The 27,621-nt window shown below is 43.4% G+C and overlaps 1 protein-coding gene across 2 annotated transcripts in view; it reads left to right on the forward strand.

Annotated features, from left to right (window-relative positions):
• CDK5RAP1 (CDK5RAP1 mitochondrial tRNA methylthiotransferase) overlaps positions 1-27,621 on the forward strand; it is a 183,931-nt gene that overhangs the window by 101,639 nt on the left and 54,671 nt on the right. For both annotated transcript variants that reach the window (XM_085619259.1, XM_085619260.1), the window contains exons 3-6: positions 3,807-3,910; positions 18,838-18,872; positions 23,684-23,784; positions 24,937-25,147. In XM_085619259.1, the coding sequence (XP_085475385.1) occupies positions 3,807-3,910; positions 18,838-18,872; positions 23,684-23,784; positions 24,937-25,147 (451 nt within the window). The remainder of the gene's footprint in view (positions 1-3,806; positions 3,911-18,837; positions 18,873-23,683; positions 23,785-24,936; positions 25,148-27,621) is intronic.

Genomic DNA, 27,621 nt, shown 5'->3' on the forward strand with positions numbered 1-27,621 from the left:
CAAGGCAGACACACGCTTCTTTGTCTCTAGGTGCACTCCGATACCACAGCCTTTGCTCTGCATTCTCGGGCTTCCCACGGTACATCTGTAATCGGAAGGGTGGGTTTCTTTGAAGAGGCCCTAGGCTAGGCTTGCCCTGTTGGAGCATTCTTGGCGTGGGGGGAAATAGCTGTGTGGGCAGGGCCCGGTGTTCTTTCAGGCCCCAGGACCACGGTGGACCAGCTTTTCAGGTCTGAAGATGGAACCTCCGGGCAGCCCTAGCACAACGCAGAAACCAGTGAAAGCAGCAGGGAGCAGCTGACACACAGGTGAGGTAACTGCTCTCCTCGTCCATAACTCTTCATTTAATCTCATCACGTTTCTGCGCTTTTTTTGTGTGCAATTTACCTTTTTGAGGGTGTTGTGCTAGTAGTTTGCTTGTTTTCAGCCCTTCCTGAATTTGGCACATCAGGAAACTGAGGCACCAAGGGAAGAATAGTTGTGTTACCTACTACAGCATGAGGAACAGGGACTTGAGCTCGGGTACCCCGAGTCAATCAGCAATAATGTAACGACAGAGGCCGCATCTCCTGCCTTGCCATGGTGTCATGTGCTCGCCCTTCTCTGTTAAGAGCCCTTCTTGTAGAAATTCAGATAATCCATGCATTGTCCATAGTTGCGTAGGCCTCAGTAGTGTGATATGTGCAGAGTAAGGGTGTATGACGTTCATATCTATGTAAGACTGTAGCCCCATACTTGCAGGGCTCTGTGACTGGGGGTGAATGTTTTGCCAATGTGCAACATTCCGTCCATCATCTTGTGTGTTTTGCTGTTCGCCCTATGTGGGAAGGGTATGCCCAGACGTGGGTCCCGTGCTCACTACGCCACTGGAGTGAAGCTATCCTGGCAGAAGAGGTGTGAAACCCCGAAACCGGTCCTAGGATGCTTCATTCCTGTCCAGGGAAGATATGGCTTGGCAGTTCTGGCTGGACTGTTCCCATGAGGCACAGGGTCAAGACTGATTTGCATATGGCCATGTCTGAACTGGGGTGGCATGGTGAGCAAAATAACGATGGATTTAACCCAGATCTGTGACTTGGGGTGAATGTCTTGCCAATGTGCAACATTCCGTCCATAATCTTGTGTGTTTTGCTGTTCGCCCTATGTGGGAAGGGTATGCCCAGACGTGGGTCCCGTGCTCACTACGCCGCTGGAGTCAAGCTATCCTGGCTAAAGAAGGGTGAAACCCCTAAACCGGTCCTAGGATGCTTGATTTTGGTCCAGGGAAGACTTGGCTTGGCAGTTCGGGCTGGACTGTTCCCATGAGGCACAGGGTCAAGACTGATTTGCATATGGCCATGTCTGAACTGGGGTGGCGTGGTTAGCAAAATAACGATGGATTAAACCCTGATCTGTGACTGAGGGTGAATGTTTTGCCAATGTGCAACATTCCGTCCATCATCTTGTGTGTTTTGCTTTTGATAATAATGTACTTGTCTATGGCCGATAAGAGCATCAGTTTCAGAACCTTTAGCAATAACTCCCTGTGGTATGTCACATCACTTGTGAAGACCCGGTCAAAATCACTCCTTTGTAAGGGCTTCCGATTTTGGTCACTTAGGAAAGTGAGGCCAAGATAAATTAATTCACCAGGATCCCACGATGGGTCCAAGTAAACAAGCCGGTATTTAACGACAACTCTTCTAGTTGCACAATTGATGGTTTAAGAGCTAGACCAAAATCTCATTCTAAGATTGCCACTTTTGTATGTATTTTTAATTTTATTGTATGTAAAATGCCAAAAGTGGTTATTTCCTACATGCTTAATACCTTGAGTAAACCTCCATGTGCTCTGCCCGATGGTAAACGCTTCCTGTAACCCAGGTGCTGTATGTACTTGGTGGGCCCCCCACAATCCCCAATCAAAATTGTAATGATTGTAGAAAAATGTATCTTTTCACTTTGGTATGACCTTTGCTGTGAATTTTAAGACGAAATTGTAAATGTTTTCAAGGACGCTTTTGTACACTGCTCCTAACAACAACAAAAACAGGACCATACGGTCTCAGTAAAGATGGCACGTGGCTCTATACACACTTTAGCCAGCGGCAAGTTCGGATTTTAGGTTTCATTCTTAAAATGATTCAAATGAAACTTGAAAACCCGTGATGAATAGTGGTGGTGATTAAAGCAGAAGAAGTGACTCAGAGCCACGCATAGCATGTGGCAACTTGGTACTCCAGCCATAGAAGTGAATGTGAATGCCTTTTTCACTTTTGACAGTGCAAAGAAAAGGTACATTTCTGCTTTACTGTCTCCTAGTTGATCAAGACCCATGGCTTTCTACTCCCAATAACACAAACAAACCCAGCCCTAGGTGGTCTGTGCCTCTGTCTTATCAATTTAAGCTATATGCAAATAGAAGCAGACAGCTCACTTACTTAAACAAAATGGCTGACTCCAGTCTGACATAACGTGTCTTCCCCAACCAAGTGCTACTGAGTGGACTCAAGCAGACGCCTCTGTCCCACACAGACGGCAGATGTTAATGGTGTGTCCATGCAGCTCTGCTGCCATGACTGGTTTTGTTCATGTACCGCCTGGCGCCCGTCACAGCATAAGAGCAGAGATGGCTGTGAGGGGAACTGCTCCAACCTATTTCCTTCGAAAGTGCAAAGGACACGTTTTCATGGGACACTGGGTGACTGCAAAGAACCTTCTTCTGGGCTGCAGATTCTGCAAAAAAAAATAATACTATTACAATAATGGGTGTTTTATCATCTGGTTCGTGATCGTGTGGACATAGGGCACAAATGCGTTAATATAACCCGCAGGTGACCTGCGGCAGGCCTGCTGGCTGCAACTCCGCCCATATTTTTCATTGGCTTGTGTCATTGTTCACTGTAAACTGTGGCTGTTCATTGGTCAAAAGGCTTAGTAGTCCCTCCTTAATACCGCCTTGTCTCATTTTGTAATCTCCCATGTCGACACCCCCTGTTACGTGTGTTGTTGCTTGGTAGGCTTTAATTACAGTCTCCGAGCACTATTTTCTCAAATAGACAGGCTCTCTCTCAATGCTTTTTTCATTTTTTATAGCATGCATTTGCAATGCAGCAGGTCTCGCATTTGCAAGAGTTTAAACTATTGGCATTGTAAATGACAGTGCCTTTTATTTATCTGTTTTAAAAACATCACATAAATAAAAGGCATGGTCACTTAAAATGCCAATAGCTCAAACCCTCATTAAAGCGAGACCTATTACATTTCAAATGCTTGTTTTTATTAAAAAGGACTGTGTTTTGGGCAGTAGATCCTTCCCTTTGGATTGTACCTCATACAACTGCATGCCACTGGAAGCAGAGTTTGACAAAGGAGCCACAGACAGGTAGGGCTACATATATGGTTTGAGTGATAGTGTATGGCCACTGTAGATGCAAGGATCTTCAGGTTACACCTAGAAGATGTGCGAATACATGAGTGAGTTATCCATTTCTCTTTGGCAGTAGTACATTCTTTAGATACCAAACTGTGCCTTTTTTTGTTTAACAGTGTACGTCTCTACTCTTAGACAGCTGAGCTCCTACGTCTCTTTGCTCAGTGCCCTAAGTCTGACATCGTTGTTTGTGCTAGAAACATGCTCAAAAGTTTACAAGAGAGGGCAACATGCTGTAAGCAGGTGGTAAGCTTTGGTTGGGAAGTTAAAAACAAGTGCCTGGTAACTTTAAAGATGTCACTATCCACTCAGTAGAAATTCTTAAGGAGTTATCTCTTAATGCCCAGTTGTCTTTAAAGTGCTCTTATTGTCTGCCCATTTCCATTGGTTTCAGTGTATTTGGAGACCTATGGCTGCCAGATGAATGTTAATGATGCAGAAATAGCCTGGTCCATTCTCCAGAGCAGCGGTTACAGAAGGACATATACACTATCCGAGGTATGAGGAACTGCTCTCTAATGCATAACTCTGCACAATGTTTGCTTTATAATATGAAGGCAAAGCTCGTCTGTTTGTCTGATCCCGACTCAAATGACTCAAATGCATTGGGGCTCCAGGAAACCAAGCTGAACATGGTTTAAGCTATGAAGTAGCTGGCAGAAGCTTGCGACTAAATAAGGTAGGATTATTCTCTTGTGCAGGCTTTTTTGGGTTGCGTCATTGAATGGGTGCTGTTACCTCACTCAGAAGCTGTGTGAATCAGTTCAAACTTGTTATAAAAAAAAAAAGACAAAAAAAGAAAAAAATTTGGAAAGAAAATGCTGAAATTCCCAATGCAAATGCTGCTTTCTTCAGGACTGGTTTCACTGAACTCATCTCCCGTTAGCAACCTTTCTTCTGGGCATATGCTTTCCTCAGTCAGCTCACGACTTTGCTTACTTTGCAAGTTTCCTCCCAGGAAAGGCAGTAACCAGCAGCTATCACCCCTAGATGTCCCCTATCAAGCCCACTGCACTGCAAAATAACTCTGCTTCCCCGAGTCTGCACCTGGTCCTTGCATCCTCTATTGCAATGCAATTGTCAAAGTAATATTTGTAACTCTAAAAAACACTGACATTCATCAGTTAATTGAAGTAAGTATAACTCACGCCCCCACCATGCACAGTGTTGACATCAATGGTGTAATTTCAGATGTCGCATTGATGTTATCAATAATGTCATAGAACATGTCATGAGTGATGTAATATGTGAGCTCATAAGCTGTGCATGGTGAGTGTGCAAGTTATAGTTACTTGAGTTTACTGTATGTTTTTTAGAGTTAAAAATATTACATATTAATTGAAATTTTCACCTAACTATAACGTCACTTTAATCTTTGGGTTTTATTTCAGGGAATTTCCAAGGTTTTTTAAAATTTAAAGTAAGATATTCTTACCAGACCTAACTATAACACCACTTTCTAGTTTTTTAAAAAAAGTAACAATATAAAGAGTTGTTATTTTAAGTAAGGCAAACCTACTGAATTTGTCAAGGAGTCGGAACATCAACATAGAAAAACCTGGCCTATTGGCATTAGCAATGAGACAGGACATCAACCTGTATAAAGCAGACCTATTGGCTTTGTTAAAAAGTCACCACGATAATGTATCACTAACCATATTCTGAACTAATCTTTTTAAATACCCACATGGCATTGACTAATAAACATTTTCACATTGATTTTTAAAATAGAGCATTTTTATTGCAAAAAACTATGAATGTGTGTTTGAGTATTTTTCTTTAACATTCTTCAGGCCACAAAATGCAATCGTAGAAGCAACCACAAGGGTTGAAAAATAGTTAGGCTGTCTTTGGATCATGCACCTATGACCCCGGAAACTTACTGTTTTATCTTTGTGTTTTTTATTAAACAATCCTAGGAGGATGTTGGGCTTCTTCCAGTCCCCCGCAATACTTTCTTAAATTATAGGTGGTGCTCTTTCCCCTTCTGGGGCTGCAACGAGAACCACATAATTTACCCAAAAGCTCATGCGTGCAATTATGGGGTGCTCTTTGGAGGGAGCAGTGAGTATTTTATTAGTGGCCTTAACACTTCAATAATGAAGCAGAAAGGCCTACTCCCTCTTTGAAAACAGGCTCCAGCATGCTCTGGTTGACTTAAAAAGCAGACTTTATTGTGGCTTCTGGTGACATATTTTGACATTCTCCACGGTCTTTCTCATAACAACCTTAAGTTGCCATTTTGTTATTTTTATACACACTTGAGTTTCGAATTGCAGTGCATAAATAAACGTAAACTTGCATATAGTGCAAATAATGAAATTTGCCTGAAACTTCATGTTCAAAGTACATTGATAATGTCACAGCACTATGAAACTGTACAGAATGTTTTGTATGAATTCATACAATGCAATATATACCAATTTTACCAGTCAGTGATTCCTATAGCCAGTATATGCTCATGGAGTTCTAAAGTTCCTCAGTCTGACATATTGCTTCTGACCATCACAGCCAAGATTCATAGATAATCTAAAGTGCAGTTATCAACATTAAGTTCTAACACACAATGTGCAAACCACTGCAGGGTAAAGTACATTATTACAAATCTACCTGAGACTTTAGAGGCCCTAATAATAGGAAATTCCCACATCGGCCCCTGGGACCGCCACCTACTCTGGGCTTTTAAAAAAAAAAAAAGAAATGTGTGTGGGGGATCCTGCCCCGGGGACCGCCACCCCACCCCCACCCCAGGGCCTTTGATGTTTAAAGGCTTTGATATTTAAATTGAAGCCCCGGGGACCACCACCTCCCTGGGGCTTCAATTATTAAAATGAAGTGTGGGAGGTCTCCCCCCCCACACTGCCCCAGGGACCACCACCTCCCTTGGGCATTGAGTAGTCCACCACCTCTCCAGGGCTTTTAATCTGATGGGAGGGGGACCACGCGGCCCGCCTCCAGGAGCCCTCCATGGCCCTGGGGACCGCCACCACCCTGGGCTGGCTCCAGCAATGTCCCGGGATGCCCCCTTCCCCCCTCGGGACATTGCTGTCTGCTATGGCAGGGCAGGAGCACTGCTCCCGCCCTGCCAACATCTGCTTCACGCCCTGCAAACATCTGCTTCACTTCATGGAAGCGAGAGCAGGAAAACTGTTCTCTCTTCCATGAAGTGAAGCAGAAAAACTGCTCTTGCTTCCATGAAGTGAAGCAGAATTGCTTTTGGGCAAAGGGAACTGCATGTTAGTAGCTCCCTTTGCTCAGAAGCAATGTTGCCTCCCGCAGGATGCGGGGAGCCATAGGGGACCGCGAGGGCATTGGGGCTTCCCCCACGGTCCCCAACACAGAGGCCATGCCCTGGGGAATGTAGTTCTCGGGGTCGAAAATGGCCCAGGAGGGGGGCCACGCACCCCCCTCCCTAAAAACAAATACATATATATGTTTGTTTTAAAAGAGGCAAAGCCCCGGGGGGATGGGGTCCCTGGGGACTAAAATGTTCTCAGGAGGGTGGCAGTGCAGACCCCCACCTTTAAATTTAGTATTTTTTTTGTTGTTTTTTTTAAATAGAAGTGGCCATGCCCCCGGGGATGGGGTCCCCGGAGCCGAAATCAGCCCCCTTCTTGTTTTTAAAATTTTTGGATAAACACAATGGGTCAGGCCCTGAGGGATGGGGTCCTCAGGGCCCAAAAAGTATTAAGGGAAGGGGGGCCACACAGCCCCCTTCCTAAAACAAGGAAGAAAAGAGAAATTGGCATCTTGCTGGAGGCCCCGCCCCCTTCCTGAAGTACTCTGTAAAAAGGCCTCCTGGTGCGCTCTGGGTTCGAGGACGAAATCCCCGTTGCTACTGAGGGTCCTTGGGGGCAATCTAGACTGCCAGGTACCTCCAGTAAGCCACACACAGTGGGATTGCTGAGAGATGATGCAGGCCACGCCCCTTTTTACACTACTCTGCAAACTCACTTCTTGACGCGGTTCTGGTGGAGCAATGAGGTCCCCTTGTGTCCTGAGGACTTCAGAACTAAAGTGGACTTCATCCCCAAGCAGCAGTGCGCCAGGAGGCGCGTTTGCAGAGTGACGTAAAAAGGGGGCGTGCCCTCTGACCACTCTCAGCAATCCAGCTGTGTGGAGCTTACTAGAGGTAACAGAAGGGCTAGTTGGCCTGAGGGCCCCCTCAGGAGGCAAGGGGGCTAAATCCCCCAAGCAATAGCGCGCCAGGAGGTGAGTTTGCAGAGTGGCGGAGAAAGGGGGCGTGGCCTGTGTCCACCTCTCTGCAATCCACTATGTGGGGCTTACTGGAAGTAACAGGTAGGCTAGTTGGCCCCTAAGGACCTCGACAAGTGAAGAGGACTTTAATCCTTATCCAAGAGCGTGCCAAGGAGTGCCTTTGCAGAGATTTGGGCAAAGGGGGCATGGCCTACTATGAGAATTTACCAATCCTGCTGTGTGGGACTTACTGGAGTTAATAGAAGGTGTAGTGAGCAACCAAGGATGTTCTTGGGGGGCCAACTACCCCTCCTGTTACCTCCAGTAAGTCCCACACAGTGAGATTGTAAGAGGCCACCACTCTGCAAACGCGCCTCCTGGCAAACTACTGGTTGGGGGATGAAGTCCACTTTACTCCTGAGGGACTTTGGCAGCCAAGAAGCCCTCCTGATACCTCCTGTAAGTCCTAAACAGCGGAATTCCTGGGCACTGGTCAGAGGCCCAGCCCCCTTTCTCCACCACTCTGAAAACGCGACTACTAGTTAAAGAAGCATTTGCAATGTATGAGGTCTCGCATTAGCTAGAGTTAGAGCTATTGGCGTTGTAAATGTAAACGTTTTTAGGTCTCGCAGACCTGAGTTGCAGCATGCATGCGCTGCTTGCATCTGCGAAACATATTGTGGGTGAGTATATTTCAGAAGGGGCTTGAAGCCCCGCCCCGCCCCGCCCCTCATTTTCATTGGGTTGCGTCACCATTTATGGTAAACGGTGACTTCCCATTGAAAATGCGGCTTCTGTGTTACCGCCCTTTCTCCTTTGGGACGGCCCATCCAGACTGGGTCTCCTGCTTCACGGATGTCGGGAAGCAATTTCTCATCTCAGAGGCGTGTTATGTAAACAAGCCTCTGAGATCCAGTCCTGATGGGCCGTCCCAAAAGGAGACAGGGCGCCGCGTGTTTATTTTTGCAATGTGCTTTCGCGCGATGCAAATATAAACAGCGCTGCCTTCCTGGAGCGCTTGTTATTGCTCAATCCTGCGGCAAGTGAGCTGTGTGCGCCAGAAACGTCCATTCCAGCCCACAGACACAGGGAAAGTAGTTCGTTGTAGGAGCTCCAGGCATCAGTAAAGGAGCACTTGGACCCTTTCTCTAAGAACAAAAAGTAGCCATGAGAGGAGCGCCGGCAGTTACTTCATAGGAAGAGTTTGGAGCCGAGAACTAGACTTTCCCAAACTCCTTGGATGGAGACAGAAGGGTTTCATACACGAGACATACACACATGTCTGGAGGTTTCACAGTTCATACACGGAGATTGACACTTCACTGTTCTTCATTCGCAAAGATGAAATAAAGAAATACGTGCTTTGCTGCGACAGGAACGGCGGAAACATTTCTTGAGAGACCCGTTCCCATGAAGTGCACCAAACACGGTCTGGAGAAACACTGTCCTGAGTCATTTCATCAGCGGCGTGGGAATTCAATTAGTGTAAATGAATATTTGTCTGACTGTGTTTTTTCATTCGGCTTCTCTGCACTACATTTAAATACCTTCTTAATTCTGTTAATTTAGTTGTGACTGTGTAGTTCGTTGTTTGTGGACTAGAAAAGAGAATTTTGTACATATAGAAATATAAAATAGTGGTGGACTGTATGGAGTATGATCGGACGCCTGTAACTGCAGCTGTTGTGTGAATGCCGGCTCCCGTGACACTGTGTCTCTCTCCTGCCGGCTCCTCACACGGTGCTGTGGTTCTCTACCATTCTACCTCTACCCTTCTACCTCTAACTCTACCCCACCTCTACCCTTCTACCTCTAACTCTAACCTTCTACCTCTAACTCCACCCTTCTACCTCTACCCTTCTACCTCTGCTTCTACCCTTCTACCTCTGCTTCTACCCTTCTACCTCTACCCTTCTACCTCACCCTTCTTCCTCTACCTCTACCCTTCTACTTCTACTCTTGTATCTCTACTTCTACCTCTACACTTCTACCTCTACACTTCTACCTCCACCCTTCTACCTCTACCACCTCTACCCTTCTACCTCTACTTCTACCCTTTTACCTCTACGTCTACCACCACCTCTACTCCTCTCCCTTTTACCCTTCTACCTCTACTCTTCTACCCTTCTACCTCTACCTTTCTACATCTACCCTTCTACCTCTACCCTTCTACCTCTACTCTTCTACCCTTCTACCTCTACCCTTCTACCTCTACCCTTCTACCTCTACTCTTCTACCACTACCTCTACCCTTCTAACTCTACCTCTACCCTTTACCTCTAAACTTCTACCTCTTCCCTTCTACCTCTACCCTTCTACCTCTACTTCTACCCTTCTACCTCTACTCTTCTACCTCTACTCTTCTACCCTTCTACCTCTACCTTTCTACCTCTACTTCTACCCTTCTACTTCTACCTCTACCCTTCTACCTCTACTTCTACCCTTCTACCTCTACTCTTCTACCTCTACCCTTCTACCTCTACCCTTCTACCTCTACCCATCTACCTCTAATCTTCTACCTTTAATCTTCTACCTCTACCCTTCTTCCTCTACCTCTACCCATCTTCCTCTACCTCTACCCTTCTTCCTCTACCAGGATACTTGCCATTGCACTTGCATCTCTTGAGCTGGAAAGGACGTTTTCCATACATCATCTGGGGTTGCAAAGTCGTCATCACCTTTTTGAGTCAGATACCAATACCACTTTGATATCTCCTTTCTTGTCAGGTCATTCTCTAATTTTCCAGTGGTTTCTAAGTTTTTCTCTTGATCCTTTGACCAGCTTGTCAGCTGATAATATTTGAACCTGGATAGTTCCCCCTTCGTTCTTTCAAGCAGTGTGTAATTCCTGCTTCTTTCAGTGGTTCTGCCAAAGAGTCTTTTAGGCATTTAAGGGTTCCAGGTGACCTCCATATGGGTGCGAATAGACTATAGTATGGTATCTTCCATATTCTTCTTATTTCGTACCATAACTTGTACGCTGATCCCAATAACTTTAATTTTATTTTCTTAAAGTATTTTGGATGCCCGAATTTATAGAGACAATAGTCCTCATCAGTAGCAGCTTCCCAATAAGAAGAATAATGGTCATGTGATTTAAATAGAATCCTTATATTTTTGAATTGGAAAGCTCTATAATAATTCAGAAGATCTGGGCTTGATAAACCACCTCAGTGTTTCCTCTTAACTTTCCCCACGCTATCCTTACTGCTTTAGAGGCCCATATGAAACAATTGATTTCACTTTGTATTTTTTAATCCATTTAGACTTAAACTCTAATGGAATCGCGTTAAAAAGGAAGGTCAACTTTGGCAAGATGGTCAGTTTAATAACATTAGATCTCCCCAGGAAGGAAAGGGATAGGCAGCTCCAAGATCTTAGTAGCTTCCGCATGTCTTTTACTTTTGAATTCAAGTTTGTGCAATTTCATCAATGTTATTTAGGACTTCTGTCCCCAGGTATTTAATTCTGGTTCCCGCTACTGCTAGGTCCATATTCCAATGCATGATCTCCGTCTTTTGATGACTTATTTGATATCCAGAAAGTTGCTAAGACAGGGAGAGATGTTTTTAAGTCACTTGTATAGACCATTAAATCGTCAGCGTATAACGCCACTTTCTTGACCCAACCCTTGTATTTAAAGGGGGTAATTTCCTGTGATCTCCTAATCATATTGGCCAAAGGTTGTATGTAAAGATTAAAAATGTGAGGAGAAAGTGGACATCCTTGCCTTGTGCCTCTTTTGATCTGAATATCTTTTGATAGAGTACCATTTATTAAACTTTTTGCTACCGGAGCATTGTATATATTCATTATGGCTTTCAAAAAGTTCTCCCCTAAACCGTAATAAGAAATGGCTTCCTGTAGGAATAGCCAATTCACTCGGTCGAAAGCTTTAGCGGCGTGAAAAGTGAGCACTGCGAGTGGTAGCTTTTCCTGAATGGCAATGTCGATGGCACCAATAAGGTGATGTGTGAGATCGTGTAGCTGCCTCCCCTTAATAAAGCCTTTTTGGTCGTCATGAATACGTTTGTCTGTTATGTTTCCAAGTCTTGTGGCCAATATTTGAGTAAATATTTTATAATCATTGTTTAGGAAGGATATGGGTCTATACGACTCTCACTTTTGTAGATCTTTGCCTGGTTTCAGAATCAGACTAATAGTCGCGACACTCCTTGTTTTTGGAGGTGGTAAGCCTTCTAAATAAATAGAATTAAATAGGTCTGTTAGTCTAGGAGCAAGAGTTTCTTTTAAGGCAGAGTACAGCACGTTAGGAATGGCGTCTGGGCCCGCTGCTTTCCCTTTTTTCAGTCTTTTTATCCCTTTGAGGACCTCTTCAACTGCAATCCCTGCATTCAACGGTTCACACAAGTCAGGCTCCAACTTGGAAATCTGAGACTCCCTTAAATATGAGTCTATATCCGGGCGTGAAAATATTAGGTCCTTTTCATATAGAGACTGAAAAAAGTCTACAAAAGCTCCTTCTCTTCCTGACCTATCCTCTACCTTCCCTTCTCTCGAGCCAGTGTGTACAGCCATAATTTTATTTCTTTTGGCGTCTGTTTTGAGCTTCCAAGCCAAAAGTTTCCCACTGTTTTCACCATACTCGTAGTTCGACAATCTGCTTGCTTCCCACCTTTTCCTTATCCTTCCTTCCCAAAAATTTGCTAGGTCACACTTCTTTTTCCTAATTTCTTTTTTTGCACAATCTTGTTCTTCCTTAGAGGTTGCAACTTCGTATATCTTATACTTCTCTAATATGTATTAGGTCTTGCATTAGCTAGAGTTAGAGCTATTGGCGTTGTAAATGTAAACGTTTTTTACTAATGTTTTTGGGAGTGGAGTGGATGTACGTTGTGTGTGTGGAATTATGTGGTATGTTGTGCAGTGAAATTATGTGGATAGAAAGTATGTGGTATTTAGTGTATATGATTTATGTAGAGTGGGATTATGTGTTATGGAGAGTAATTATGTGGTATGGTAGTCTGTGTTGTGAAGTGGTAACCTCAGGTTTAGTCTTCCTCGTTTCCGTAGAAGCTAAACTATAAACTCAATGAGGCAAAAAAAGAAGGAACCACTGAGGAGCACTTCTGGACCTAGTCTGAGGCATGAGCAAGGCCACTGGAATTATGCAACTGTTTGGCTGCACCGACTTTCACACAATTATACATTTTCCGCATAATTCATCATCTGCTGCATAATCTGCAGATTTGACCCAAAAAACATAGAAAGGTCACCTGTTACTTATTGCTAAATGTGGGTGTTAAATTGGTACTAATGGTGTGCAAACCACTCTTGCTTCTTTCTGAGTCTCTCTTGCCTCCTTCTGCATTTCTCTTGCCTCTTTCTGCACCTTTCTTTCTTTTTCTATCCGTCTCTTGCTTCTTTCTGCACATCTCTTCTGCTTTCCGCACCTCCCTTCTTTCTGCACCTCTGTTGCTTCTTTCTGCACTTATCTTGCCTCTTTCTGCAGCCTCTTTCCTCTTTCTGTACCTCTCTTGCCTCTTTCTGCACATCGCTTGCTTCTTTCCGCACCTCTCTTGCTTCTTTCTGCACCTCTCTTGCTTCTTTTTATACCTCTTTTCCCTCTTTCTGCACCCCTCTTCTCTCTTTCTGCACCTCTCTTGCCTCTTTCTGGACTTCACTTGCTTCTTTCTGCACCTCTGCTTCTTTATGGATTTCTGTTGCTTCTTTCTGAACTTCTCTTGCCTCTTTTTGCACCTTACTTGCCTCCTTCTACACCTCTCTTGCTTTTTTGGTACCTCTCTTGTTTCTTTCTGCAACTCTTGTCTCTTTCGTCATCTCTTGCTTCGTTCTACACCTCTGTTGCTTCTTGCTGCACCCCTCTTGCCTCTTTCTGCACCCCTGTTCCCTCTTTCTGTACCTCTCTTGCCTGTTTCTGCACCCCTCTAGCCTCTTTCGGCACCCTTATTGCTTCTTTCTGCACTTCTGTTTCTTCTTTCTGTGCCTCTCTTGCCTCTTTCTGCACCTCTCTTGCCTCTGTCTGCACTCCTCTCACCTCTCTCTGCACCTCCGTTGCTTCTTTCTTCACCCCTCTAGCCTCTTCACCTCTTTTGCTTTTTTCTGCAGCTCTTGTTTCTTTCTGTAACTCTCTTGTCTCTTTCATCATTTCTACTGCTTCTGTCTACACATCTGTTGCTTCTTTCAGCACTTCTGTTGCCTCTTTCTGCACTTCTCTTTCCTGTTTCTGAAACTTTGTTGCCTCTTTCTGCGCCTCACTTGTTTCTTTCTGCATTCCTCTTATCTCATTCTGCACCCTTCTTCCCTCTCTGCACCTCTCTTGCCTCTTTTTGTATCCCTGTTCCCTCTTTCTACACTTCTCCTGCCTCTTTCTGCACCCTTCTTGCCTCTTTCTGCACCTCTCTTGTAAACGTCTGCACCCCTCTTCCCTCTTTTTGCACCTATCTTGCCTCTTTCTGGACTTCTCCTGCTTCTTTCTGCATGTCTCCTGCTTCTTTATGGATGTCTGTTGCTTGTTTCTGAACCCCTCTTGCCTCTTTCTACACCTCAGTCGCCTCTTTCTGCACCTCTCTTGCCTATTTCTGCACCTCTCTTGCCTCTTTCTGTACCACTCTTGCCTCTCTCTGCACCTCACTTGCCTCTTTCTGCACTTCTCTTGCTTTTTAGACCCCTCTTTTGCTTCTTTCTACATCTCTATTGCTTCTTTCTGCACCTCTCTACTTCTTTTTGCACCTATCTTGCTTCTTTCTGAACCTCTCCTGCTTCTTTCTGTACCCTTCTTCCCTTTTCCTGTACCTCTCTTGCCTTTTTTCTGCACTTATCTTGCCTCTTTCTGCACCTCTTTTGCTTCTTTCTGTACTTCTCTTGCTTCTTTCTGTACTTATCTTGCCTATTTCTGCACCTCTATAGGTTCTTTCTGCACTGCTCTTGCTTCTTTTGCACCTCATTTGCCTCTTTGTGCACCTCATTTGCCTCTTTGTGCACCTCTCTTGCCTCTTTCTGCACCTCACTTGCCTCTTTCTGCACTTCTCTTGCTTTTTTTCGGCACCTCTCTTGCTTCTTTCTGCACCTCTGTTGCTTCTTTCTGCAACTCTCTTGCCTCTTTCTGCAGTTCTCTTGCCTCTTTCTGCACATGTCTTATTCTTTCAGCACCTCTCTTGTTTTTTTCTGCAATTCTCTTGCTTTTTTTTGTACTTCTCTCGCCTGTTTCAAGCTATCAAGTTTAAAGGTCTGCGTGCTCATGACTGAGGTATGTCATCTTGTACATGTATTCTCTCATGTTTTATGCATCTGAAGATGGTAGCTTAAAAAGTGGGTAGCTTCTCTTAAAGGTGGTCAAATCTAGTTTCTCTTACAGGTGGTCAAATCTTCTCAGTTCTGCTTTGTCATTCAGTTGCACAGGCAGACATGTCTTATGTATATAGGTGTTTTAGAGCCCCTCAAATATACTATTGAATACCCATGTTCCCTGTATTATGAGCAGAAAGAATTACATACACCTTTTTGTACAGAAATTTACAGAGTATGCTGTTTGGAACAGAGGTATTCAAGTATTTGTAAGTTTATTTTTATGTAACATGTCACTAGGTTAAAGCCGAGACACGCATGCATACCTTCTCAAACTTGGTCAGACTTACAACAGTGATATGGTTAAGATTGCTGTATTACATTTGGTAGGCCTAACATTCTGAGCAGTCGATGAATAGTGAACCTTCAAGAGAAAAGTGAGATTTAAGGAATCTTGGAAGAAAGATTTTCTATTAGGGTGCTGTGTATGAGTCTGTGGAAAGGTACAGTCGAAGTAGGCCTCTTTCTGCACCTCTGGTGCTTCTTTCTGCACTTCTCTTCTTTCTGCTCCTTTCTTTCTCTTTCTGGTTTTCTGTTGCCTCTTTCTGCATTTTTCTTGCTTCTTCCTGCACCTTTCTTTTTCTGCACCTCTCTTGCTTCTTTCTGCGCCTTTCTTCCTTTTTCTGTGCATGTCCTACTTATTGAAAGTGCTCAAAAGTATCATTCCTATACACAAGGTTCAAGTTGGAGGTTTGGACTACCGTTATTGCTGTCTCAAACGTGACTTTGGAATGTATATATGCCGGCACAGCTCCATTTCTAAGCCTTGAAAAAGTTGTTTACACGACAAAACACATGTCGGCTGTCTGCGTCTACGCTACATACTTCGCGTCAACACTACCAAGATTTTTCTAATGTATTGCATTTGGACTGTTTCATGATCTATTGTATATATTGCATAGTAGTGTGTTTATGGTTAAAATCAACTGAAAGCAGGGTCGGTTGTTAAACTGATTTGATGCTGTGCTCTGTATTATATGTTTTGATGTCCTACCTATGTAGGCATAGTTAGAAATTAGCATTTAGAAAACCTTAGAAAATCACTAAAAAAACACAGGTTTCAGTGACGTTATAGTTAGTAATTAGCATTGAAAAAAACCTTCGAAATTCACTGAAAAAAACACTGGTTTCAGGGACATTATAGTTTAGGAATTAGCATTTAAAAAACCTTAGATATTCACTGGAAAAAAACACAGGTTTCTGGGACGTTATAGTAAGGCTGACATTTCACTCATTCAAAACCAGAGAAATTCAGCCGTTCTAGTTAGCTGAGCTAACTATAACTCGCACCCTCGCAATGCACTGCTGATGATGTAACATATTACATCACTCATGACATGGTCTGTGACATCACTCATGACATCACTCATGAGATCTCAAGCACCTACCTGGGACTTTAATCAGAAGTAATGCAGGGGGCTTGCGGGTCCCCCCCAACCCTGGGGACCACCACCTCCCTGGGGCTTCAAATTTTATTAATGTGGGGGGGCACACTGCCCCCATAGCCCGGGGGCCACCTCCTCTATGCGGCACATTTAAAGCAAGGAGGACTCGGGAAGTCGGCAGAGACCTTGAGGCTCACACCACGGTCCCCAACAAAAGAAACTGGGTGCCCTGGGTGGGACCAAGGCACCCAGTATTGTGGCCAGGCCCTGGGGGATCTGGTCTCTGTGCCAAAATCGGCCCTGGAAGGGGGGTTGTGCAGCCCCCCTCCAATATTTAAAAAATAAATATATAAGGGTCAGGCCATGGGAATGGGGTCCCCGGGGCCAAGATTGGCCCTGGGAAGGGAGACACTCGCCTCTCCTTCCTTTATTAACATTTTTTAAAAAATGAGAAAAAAGGCCGGGCCCCCCTCATCCACTGAAAAACGGCCCTACCTCTTTTTAAAAAAAAAGTATATAAATGTATATATCTTTTTTTAACTGGGCCCAAAAATGGCATGGGAGGGGGGGCCGCTTGGCCCTCCTCCCTATAAATTGTGGAAATTGCATTGCTTTGCTCCCACCCAGCAGGAGCAGCTTTTTTTTACTGCTGCAGCTAGGTGAGAGCAAAGCTATGTTCCCTTGCCTAGAGACAGACCGGGCAGGTAAATGAAGTTTTTGTTTCCTATCCGCTCTCTCAGGCAGGGTATAGGACAGTGTTCCAAGGGATGGGCTGTATGGGATGCTCTTCCTTGACAGGCTCTGGTAGATGGGGTCTAGGGGCCATTGTATGACTTTTTTGGGGGTTGCTACGCACCCTTCTCCAAAAATTTACGTTGGCCCCAGGAATGGGGTCCCTGGGGCTTTCTAATGGCCTCAGGCCTCCCATCCAATAAAAATAACATTGGCCCGGGGAATGAGGTCTCCGAGAGCTTCAGAAGGCACAGGGAGTGGAAGTGTTGTGTTGTGCCGACCCCTCGGGCCCTGGTCCACTTCAAGGGGCGTTTATTTAAAAAGGGCAAAGAGCCACTTTTTTGTTTTTTTGTTTTTACATTTCTCTGCGGAATCCCAGATCCTCAACGGATCCAAGGTAAAATTATTATTTTTTTAAATAACGTTTTGCACTCTTACCCTCCCCTTCCTTCCAGCCCAAGGGGGTCAGGGTAATCCTAACATGCCCCCTTATATATTTCTCTCTTTTTCAATCCTTTTTTTCATGACTGGGGAATGATCCTCTGAGTCGTAAAATGGCTTCTACAACATCTTCGTTGATGTTGACTGCAGCCAATCAGATTTAATCTTTTTAACCGGCTGGTCTGCGGATGCGGTATGAAATATAGAGACATGTTCTACCTTAACTTCTCAAAAACTACTGAACTCCAAATGACAAAATCACACTTTTTGGTAAACATCTAGCTTTCTGCCAAATTTACTGCAATTCCGTTGAGCCATTTTTTTGGTATCACTGTTCAATTTTTCTATGAAAAATAGCATTGGGAAAACACGTTTTGGGACACCCCAAACCCCCCTCCTTTTTCTCTGCCCCCTCTTAATGTATCACAAGGAAACTTTCTAGGAGGGAGCAGGGGTGTATGAGACTTTTTTTGGAAAGTTTTGTGAAGATCTGTCAAAATGGCACCAAAATTATTGGTAAACCCAAAAATCCATATCTTACAGAAGCGTGGTCCTAACTTTAACTACCCAGTGGCGACATTTTGTAATGGCCACAGATATAAAAAACAGTGGGCCCGATTCACAGAACCAACTTAATCTCCACTTCCGGGCCGAATACCCACAATTCATCAGATATAGTCAATTAACACCAGATTGTGGGTATTCCAGCCCGGAAGCGGAGATTCCGGCCCGATGGTGGAAATTCCGCTCCGGGTGTGGAGCTTACACTCTGGGTGCAGAGCTTACACTCCGGGTACAGAAATTCCGGCCCGAGTGCGGACGTAAACTTAGGACAGTCGTAAGTGCATTCTGTGAATACCATGAGTAGTAAGTTTAGGATTTTGTCTAAAGTTAGTTCTGTGAATTGGGTCCAGACTTAGGAGTAATAAATATTTGTCAGCAGACTTTAGTGCAAGGTTGTTTATTGTCACATAGTTATGTAGACAACTGTCTTTATTTGAAATAATTTCTGTAACAGTTGTTGGAATGATACGAAAATCTTTGGAGTTTGGCTGTTACCATTAAGTAGTTCACCTAGCATGAACACACTTTTAAAATAAATCCAGTGCTTAGTGAACATGATGCATTAGAGCGATTACCATAGATTGTGGTTTATATACGTTAAAGTATATTACTGCAATTACTGTTTTATTTTTACCTTGAATTTAGGATTAGCTCTGGAGTCCTATTATTAATTTTCTAAACAGGTGCCAATGCAGCACACACTAGTGTCTGATCTGTTAATGTTAAGTACGTGAGTGTACAACGCCCAAGAAACAGTTCTTATTTTTCCTTTTCTTAGGCTGATGTTGTCCTACTGGTAACCTGCTCTATTAGGTAAGTTTAGTCTGGTGACTTATTTAATATGTTGAATAAAAAGATGTTTCTATTTCAGTGTATCGTAAGGCATATTCTGCTTAACAGTGTTCTTTCTAGCAAAGGCGCACCCTGCTAATCCATTTGTGCTACGGCTATCACATCAGTTTCTCATACATCCAATGATTGAATCATTGTCATAGTCACCCAGTCTTCCATCCAAAAAAACAATCAAGGATCACTTTCACTTATGAGTATGTCTCCCTGTTTTTCGTTTCTATAGATTTTCACAGATAAATACAGAGAAAAAAACATTTGTATTTTTTTTTTAATTTGGATAAAGACGGAAATTGTGTTGTTTTTGAGTGATACTGAATGCTGTCAACCATGACTGTCAGGCCAAAAGCTATGCGGATTGACAGGCAAGGGATTAAAAAAATTAAGGAACTTTAGTAAAGAGCCTTAAAATAGCAGTTGATTTGCACAACCTTGATATTAAAATGTGCATGTTTTCTTATAAATGTGTATTTTATTACCTGAGTGTGTGTATATATCTTTGAAACATTTAGGCACAAGTGTACATTAAATGGTTAAATAAATGCAGAAATATACACATTTCAGCTTCATTTTTTCACAAAACCTAAAATAAATATGGATAAATATAGGTAAAATTAACAAAAAATAAATATGGATAAATACAGACGGAAATGACAAAAATATAAATACCATAAAACTGGGAGTCCTACTTATAAGCAAGCCACTGGAATTATGTGATTCTGCGGCCTCTGCATTTTCTGCATAATTATAGATTGAATACATATGCCACATAATCCACCAACTGCTGCATAATCTCCAGGTTTTAACACAAAAGAATTTTGTTTTTTGGCTTAAATGGATCAAAGGTTTCTCAAAATGTGGTGGCATTTGTTCCTGCACAATGGAAGGTCCTATACAAAGGTAGACTGGTCTTCTTTCGGTTGCGTTTTCCACTATTTGAGTGTTAAACTGGTATTAATGAGATGAAATAATTGTCAAGCAGTGTTTACATGTTAAAAGGACAAAATAATGAAGTAGTACAGTCACAAAATGTGCAGTATTACGCTGCCTAATTGGATTTTTCTTGCCGCATAATTTGGTATTTCCCGCTGAATTATCTGATCCTTCCCTGTTGCAAAATTCCAGTGACCCTGGTTATAAGCGAGACCTATTTGCTCTGATAGGAATTTTAGAAAAAAAAGATGCCTGGGGAGATCCAAGGAAATGTTATTTGTTTGGATTTTTCTATATTTCCTTTCCAGTGGTATACTTGGAACATTAAATCATGTTAATAACACTATTGATATTTATTTACCGAAAACCCACTAGAATGGATTGTCAACGGCAATGCGTATCATTTTGCATTTCCACCTTTTAAAAAAAAGTGATCACCATGTTGCAATCGGTATAATGCATTCCAAAAGAACAGCTCAAACCCCAGGGATCTGCCACAATGATCCTGATATGAGTTGCTCTGTTTTGTTTTTGTGTCTAAGTAGTTGATCGCAGTATCAAAGGACATTTGCTGTATAGCGTTTTCGTTATTAGTTTCACATTGCCATGGCATACATAATAAGTAGTTATGGGCAGTCCCCTCAGGTCACGCCTCGCTAAATTCTTCAGGTTCTCCACTTTAAAAAACATAAGTCTCCCTCTATTAAAGATGTCCCTAGTTCCAACGATTGCAGTCAATCCAAGAGACAATTTCTGGAGAAAAACGTTTTTCTAATTCACTCAGCATACTTGCATAGTTGGTTTCCTTGCTCTCCTAGGCAGAGTTCCCAGCCATACAGTGTTGTTTGTATTGGAGTATGGGAGCATGGCATTTTCAAATATGTTTTTTTAAGAACACGGACATTTGCGAGGTAGAAAAGCTAATGCAGTTCACACTAGTGTAGAAATGCTGGTTAGTCGGGTATTTAAATTTGCATTTTATAACCTAATCCTTGTTGAAAGTTTATCTTTTCCAATTCAAATTCACTAATTTGTTACTTCAGCGACAACTTGTGTAGGAAAACCTTGAACTAGCAACACAAGTGTGGCCATTCCTGAAATCTGAATTGTGTTACTTTTCGGAAAATTTGCAATTATCTGGGCTGCTGCTAAAGCTACAGGAGATGCTGCCCCACCTGTTAAAGAAAGCAAACACATCAACCATCTGGTCAAAGTATAGCTTTTGAGTCAACTGCACACTGGTGCATTTCAAATGCAGTAGATCTCCTCTCGTGCTAAGACAGAGCTAAGTGAGATAAAATGGAGAGCCTAATCCAACACCTTCCTGTGGAGCTTAGGAAGAAGGGGAGGAGATCATCTTGGAGTACAATGAGAAGATTCTCTTGCCATCATACAGTATGCGGCTGAAACTGCGGCCTGAGGGGTCAATATATCCATCACATTCTGCCACCATTCCTGGCGCCGTACTACAAAACGAGGTTCAAGCTGGAGGTGCAACATCATCTCTCCAACTTGTCATTTGATGGGGGACATCTTTTCAGGCCTCATGATGATTAAATGCTCAAGAAAACCAAGAAAGACATTAAAATAGCCAATTTTGTAGTTGCGCTCCAGACTCTGCTACCAGAGCTTCTTTCTGAAGCAGCAGTATAAGTGAGAAATTAAAGCTACTTTCCCCGAGCAGTCCCAGGCCTGTCAAAGGCAACAGCAGACCTACCACCAGCAGGGGGAGTAGAGGGTACATGCGGGGCACCTTCAGGGACAACAACTCCAGTAAGGGCAAAGGTAGAGGAACACTGTAAGGGAGCGACTATGGCCAAGCACTGACTTGCCCCATATCTCCCCACCCACACAACACGTGGCTGTGGGAGAATGCAAGACTTCTTGTTGTGCTGGCAGAAATCACCTCAGACCGGTGTGTTTGATCAATCATCCATCACGGTTGTTGCCTAGAATTCCTTTCAACCCCACCAAACTGCCCTCCCCACTCACACATCCTTAGCCTAGAATACCTTAGCCTGTTGCAAGAGGAAATTCAGGTGCTCCTCCACAAGGGAGCAGTAGAACTATCACCTCCACAACATCGAGGCCAAGTGCTATACTACTTTTGCTTCCTCATTCCTAAAAAGTACAGCTCCATCAGGCCCATTCTAAACTAGACCCCTCGACAAATACATAATCTCTGAATATTTCTATGGGTATTTTGCATGATGTCATTCCTCTGCTGTCAAATACATATCCATCTAGCTCTTCTGCGCTACCTCAACTTAAGTGGCCAAAGCTGTCGGTTCCAAATGTTGCCCTTCTGGGTAGCTGGAACCCGGGGATCTTCACAAAGTGTTTAGCAGTAGTACCTTTCAATCTAAAATAATTGAAATGGAGCTCAACTAAGGTCAAATGAAGATGAAAATACAATGTAATTTACTTGTGTCGCAAATATTACTTTATATCTAGTTTTTGAAGCTTTTTAGGTATTGCCAACCAGACAGCTTTTAGCTGTCTATAGCTGAAAGATTCTTATGGACCATACCAAGAACCTACAGTGGGCTTAAGCCCCCCCCCCCCCCCCCATTGCTTACCTTTAGTTGCCTTTATTGTCACTCACATTCTCTTGCTTCTTATTTGATGGTTTGCCGTCCTCTTTTTATGTTTGTCCCTCCCCCGGAGCATAGCCTATTTGCCATCCTTTTTATTGTCTGACTTGTATTCTTCCACAGCTCACATTTAGGGAATTATTATTTTCTTTTTCATTAAGCCCTCCATAAATGAATGTCTGTTTCTTGCACTTATCATTATGGCAAAAATCTGAAGATCTACAACAAAGAGCCCCCTCGACAGCTTCCCATCTTCTCTCCTTTCTTCTGCCTTAATTGGAGAAACAGCATCCCCCTTTTGCGTAACTATGATAATTAAGGAGCATGGGTGTTGGACCGTATAATCAGCTCCTAGTCCCTCCATTGACTTACTGTTTTTTCCACTTCCTCATGTGCTTACCCTCCTCAAAAACCTGCCTCTGCCTATTGCCCCCCTCACCCGCAACCTCCATTGCCCCCCCTTTACTCAACCCTCATCTACCCCTCTGTTGCTTCCGGAACTTGTTGTCCTAAAATAAATATTTGTATTACTTTACATATTTTAGAGGGCTTGATAACTGTCTGTACTGCCAGGTTGCCACAGATTCTAAATTGTGATTTTGGGAGCCACTGTTTCTTCCTTGTCTCCCCCCACCCACTCCTCATTACGTCCTCCCCATCTGCTCCTCTGTTTCATTTTATTTCTTTTTTTACTTACTGATCTAAGTGGTGTCTGCCATCTTAGATAGGTTAAATAAAAAAGTAGAAAAATTGCCTGTGCCATTCCATAGGCGCAGCCATACGTGCGCATACGTGTGCCTAAGAATGACACAGCCTGTAGGAGAGGCCTCACCATCAACCATTTTTGTCTCTTTTTTTTTTTTGCCGATTTTGTGCAACATCAAGGCAAGACCTATCATCTTTTCCAATGCTTGTGAAATAATGTCATTAGTATTAACATCTTCACATCTGTGCCACTAGCTGATGTAGTGATACAATGGAAGATGTTCTAACTTCTTGTAAAGGAAAAGGGCACTTTAAAAACCTTTTGCTTTTCTCAGACGAAATACAGAAGTGCTTGCCCCAATAATTTTCTTTGTCACTCCAGCATCGTATTATGCAATTACTAGTCATTCTAAACAATTGCCTTTCTGTTGAATAGCTCATTCTGGAGTCTCCAGATCATACATGGCACCATCTTTGACCAACATAATGTTTTTTTTGTGGCAATCCCCTTTTCTGACCCAGTGCTTTTAATCCCTTCCTTAGGGAGAAGGCTGAACAAACAATCTGGAAACGGCTGCGGGATATTGGAGCTCTCAAGCGCAGACGCCAAAGATCCCAGTTACCTCTACGCATCGGGATTCTAGGTATGGAAATTATCAAATATCTGTAAGAATAGCAGGAGAAGATGCAACAAAACATTTCCCAGGTGGGATCACTCATAGTCCTTAACCCCTTGCCCTGAGAGGGAGTCTGAGACATGATATTTGCAGGGATAGCACAACTACATCAAGAATTTAAATTTAAAACGCCTCCAGAGTCTTCTGGAAAATGCACTGTGCTCTCTGACCCTCTCACTCTGGGCGACAGGCTGCCAGTTTTGATGGTGGTTCCTCCATTAGGGCGGAGGAGTGTTGCCCACCCTGCTGCCAGCACAGCAAACATGAAAAATAAAATGATTTTACTGCCTTTTTTAAATTTCAGCGCGGCCAGTTCGCGCCATGTGTCGCATGAGGCTGAGCCATTGCGGCTGACTGGCAGCAGGGGAGGAGGAGTGGTGCCCACTCCAGCGTACAGTGCACATGTCACTTTGGCTTGCTGCCTTGCGATGGACAGCCTGACATGCACCCTTTAAACCTCTCCACCCCAGCTATCTTAGACAGCTGTGTGGAGAGCAGCTACAAACCTCCAGTGCCTGTAGGAACACTGAGCCAGCCCGTTCCAACTGATCCTGGCACTTCTCTCATGCTGGTTAACAACATGAGAGGAGCATCTGGACTGGCTAAGGTAGTTGGCACTGAGCTCCTCGCAGCCTTAGAGCCACGGAGTGTGGGACCCGAGAGGAGTAGATAAGTAGATTGCTTTTATTTACTTAACCCCTTTACCAAGGCGCAAATTCCGCCACGGTGCAGTCGTTCTATTAGGTGGGCCGGTCCACGTCGGCCAACGGAAGTGCGCAGCACTATCGAGGTAGTGCTAGCGACTGCCATTGGCCAACACAAGCAGCGAAGGGGTTAAAATTGTTTTACTTTGTCCACTGTCAGTTTCCACTCCAGAGCTCCTAATTAGGGTCCTTTATAAACACTGTATATAACAGGCATGATTGAGAGCTTTGGGATTGCACCATGGGCATTCCCGGTATCAAAAAGTGCCTGAAAGTAGATTGAAACGTTCGCCTCACCACTTTGAAATGCAAGCAGCCGCCACTGGCCAGTTTGAACGCTCTCATCTGCATGAACGATATCTCTCAGCATTGATAAGAATAAAAAGTATTATTTGTTTATCTTCTTTAAACATAGGATGCATGGCAGAGAGGTTGAAGGAGGAAATCCTGGAGAGGGAGAAGATTGTGGATGTGGTAGCGGGCCCAGATGCGTATCGTGATCTCCCCCGGCTCCTAACAGTGGCAGAATCCGGACAGCAGGCTGCTAATGTACTGCTTTCGGTAGATGAAACCTATGCAGATATTATGCCTGTGCATAGGACCTCCGACACTACATCAGCTTTTGTGTAAGTGAGCCATCTATGTTTAGGAAATTTTTGTATATGCAAAGAGCTGCTTCGTTATCAAGCTTTGGCAGTTGAAAATGCGAGGGACGTACAAACTTGTTTAAGTGTTATTACACATATCAAAATAATAAATAAGCTAATTATGTAGCTGTTTCTTTAAATGATATCTGATATTGGAAGGCCTTTTATTTTTCACATTTCAGCCTCCATCTTTTCTAACTTTTGAAAGTGCCATACCACTCTAGAATGTGACGAGCAGCAATGTTTGTCATACTAGTCATGCTTAAAAATATGGGTTTCATTCTGTACACACATTTTTAAATTATTCCCGTACTCCGGGATTAAAGAAATAAGATAAACAAGCATTGGCATAGCCAATAGGTCTCGCCTTTGGGACCTTATAAGTGTTTAGCCATGCAACAGTTGCATAACTAAACACTTATAAGGTCCCAAAAGCGAGACCTATTGGCTATGCCAAGCGGCCGCGCGGCCGCGAAAGTGAAAGTGATCGCGATCAAACATCAAAGCTGCCCTGCGGCCGCGAAAGTGAAATTAATCGCGGTAAAAGCAGCGCGCGCGCCCGCGCACATGCACTGTAGCTCTAGGCTGGCCTGGTAGCACTTTTTGGAGCCCTCTCAATAAGTCTCGCCAGACCAGCGCATGCGCTGGGTCAGGCGAGACCTAAAAAACTGGTTCCATTTTAGAACTGTAAGTATCATGCATGCTTGTGAGTCTCTGCAGTAAAAACCATGGTACAATTAAATTCGTATTACACAGATAAGCTGTACCTTGAATTTTTGAGCAAATATAAAAAAAAAATGCACTGCGTGGAGGGATCTTTTTAGTGTTTGCATGTGGTGTCTTTGTGTGGCTGCAGGAGAACCAGTAGTGTGTGCAGATGAAAGCTCCTACCGGGGTGTGAGGCGTATTGGCCACTGAGTCATAGTGATTAAAGCAATGTGTTTTAAACCATAAGCCAGTACTTGCCTTTCTGGCATTGCATTTTAGCTGACAATGTTGTTGTTCAGATTCCAGATGTTTAACAACATCTCTTGACATATTTTTACATGGAAGCTGCTTTACTGCCCAGCAGAGGAGATGGCGAATTTCAATAGATTTCTAATGCTTTTCCCAGAAAAGCAACTATTTTTTGCAATAGTCTGTGATTATGAAGTTTACGGATTAAAAAAAAAAAAAAATCACAAGTCTGGGTGAGACTGAGTTTTCAGTGGATCAGTAGATCCTAACTAGCACACTGCAAGTTTGACTAGGGGAGACACTGAACTTTGCACAGTGCCCTAAATCACATATCACATGACATGTTAATAAACATAGTTAACGTCAGTAACATTTTCCCTAATGGGGCCATGTGGCACTGAATGGAGAGGATTCCCTTAGGTGTTTTGAGGCAGGGACAAGGGAGTTGCAGGTTGGGGAAAGAGGGACACACTTTCAGGAGTTGCAGGGAGGGAAAAGGGGGAAAGAAAGGTTTTCATAGAGAACGGTGGCCAGTGGCAGACATATGGTTACTGTATTCCACCTGTGATAGAGCTAATGATTGGTTATTTAAATAATACCTCATGGAATTTTACACAAATACAGGAATAGAAGGGCTATTTCATTAACTTTGCCTGAGTCACAACCAATGTTCCCTCTAATTTTTTTTCCTCTCTGTGCGGCAGTGTAAGGTCTCTGTGCGCTGCAGCCAAGGTTATGTGCGCTAGGAACCAGACCGCGTGTGTGGGTGCAGCGTCTAAAGAAAGGGGCGCGGCCAACATTAAAGTGAAAGTGCCTATGGGGCACTTTTACACAAAGTGTAATAAAAAGAAAGAAAGAAAGCTTTTGTAGCGCAGCCACTAAAGTGAAAGTGGTTGCGCTGTAAATTAAATAAATAAATAAGCTCAGCTGCTCGAGTGAAAGCGGACCGCACCGTAAATTAAATAAATAAGCACAGCCACGGTAGTTAAAGCGGACTGTGCTAGAAATGAAAAAATACATGAGTAAATGACATAATATAAAAGGTGGCGGCGTGCTGCAACATCCTGGGTGGAATAGGGAAGATCATTAAAGAAAACAGTGCTCACCCACTAGATAAAGCAGACCGTGTAACAACACAAGTAAAAAGTCCAGTCGTTATGAGAGGATACAAATGCAGACAAGGCAGTACCAAGGAGGGTCTACTAAGCCTATTCACAAATGAAAAGCAACGATTTCCAAAGGATAGTAACAAGAGCCAATTAAAAACATGGGTGGGAAATGGGCAGAGCTTCTATGCCATACTTCAACCATGCCTCGCAGAGCAGCACATGAGGTCAAAATTTAGGTAAAAGGTAAGTTTTACAGACACATCAGAGGAGGTTGCGCAATAGTATATAAGTAAGTAAATATACAACCACTTAAGTACAAGTGAAAGTAAGTTTATATTAGGTTGAGACAATTGTGCACTTCATGGTTTTTCAGTATGCGCAGCTTTG

This window comes from Triturus cristatus, chromosome 7 (assembly GCF_964204655.1).
Source record: "Triturus cristatus chromosome 7, aTriCri1.1, whole genome shotgun sequence".
NCBI classification, from domain to species: domain Eukaryota; kingdom Metazoa; phylum Chordata; class Amphibia; order Caudata; family Salamandridae; genus Triturus; species Triturus cristatus.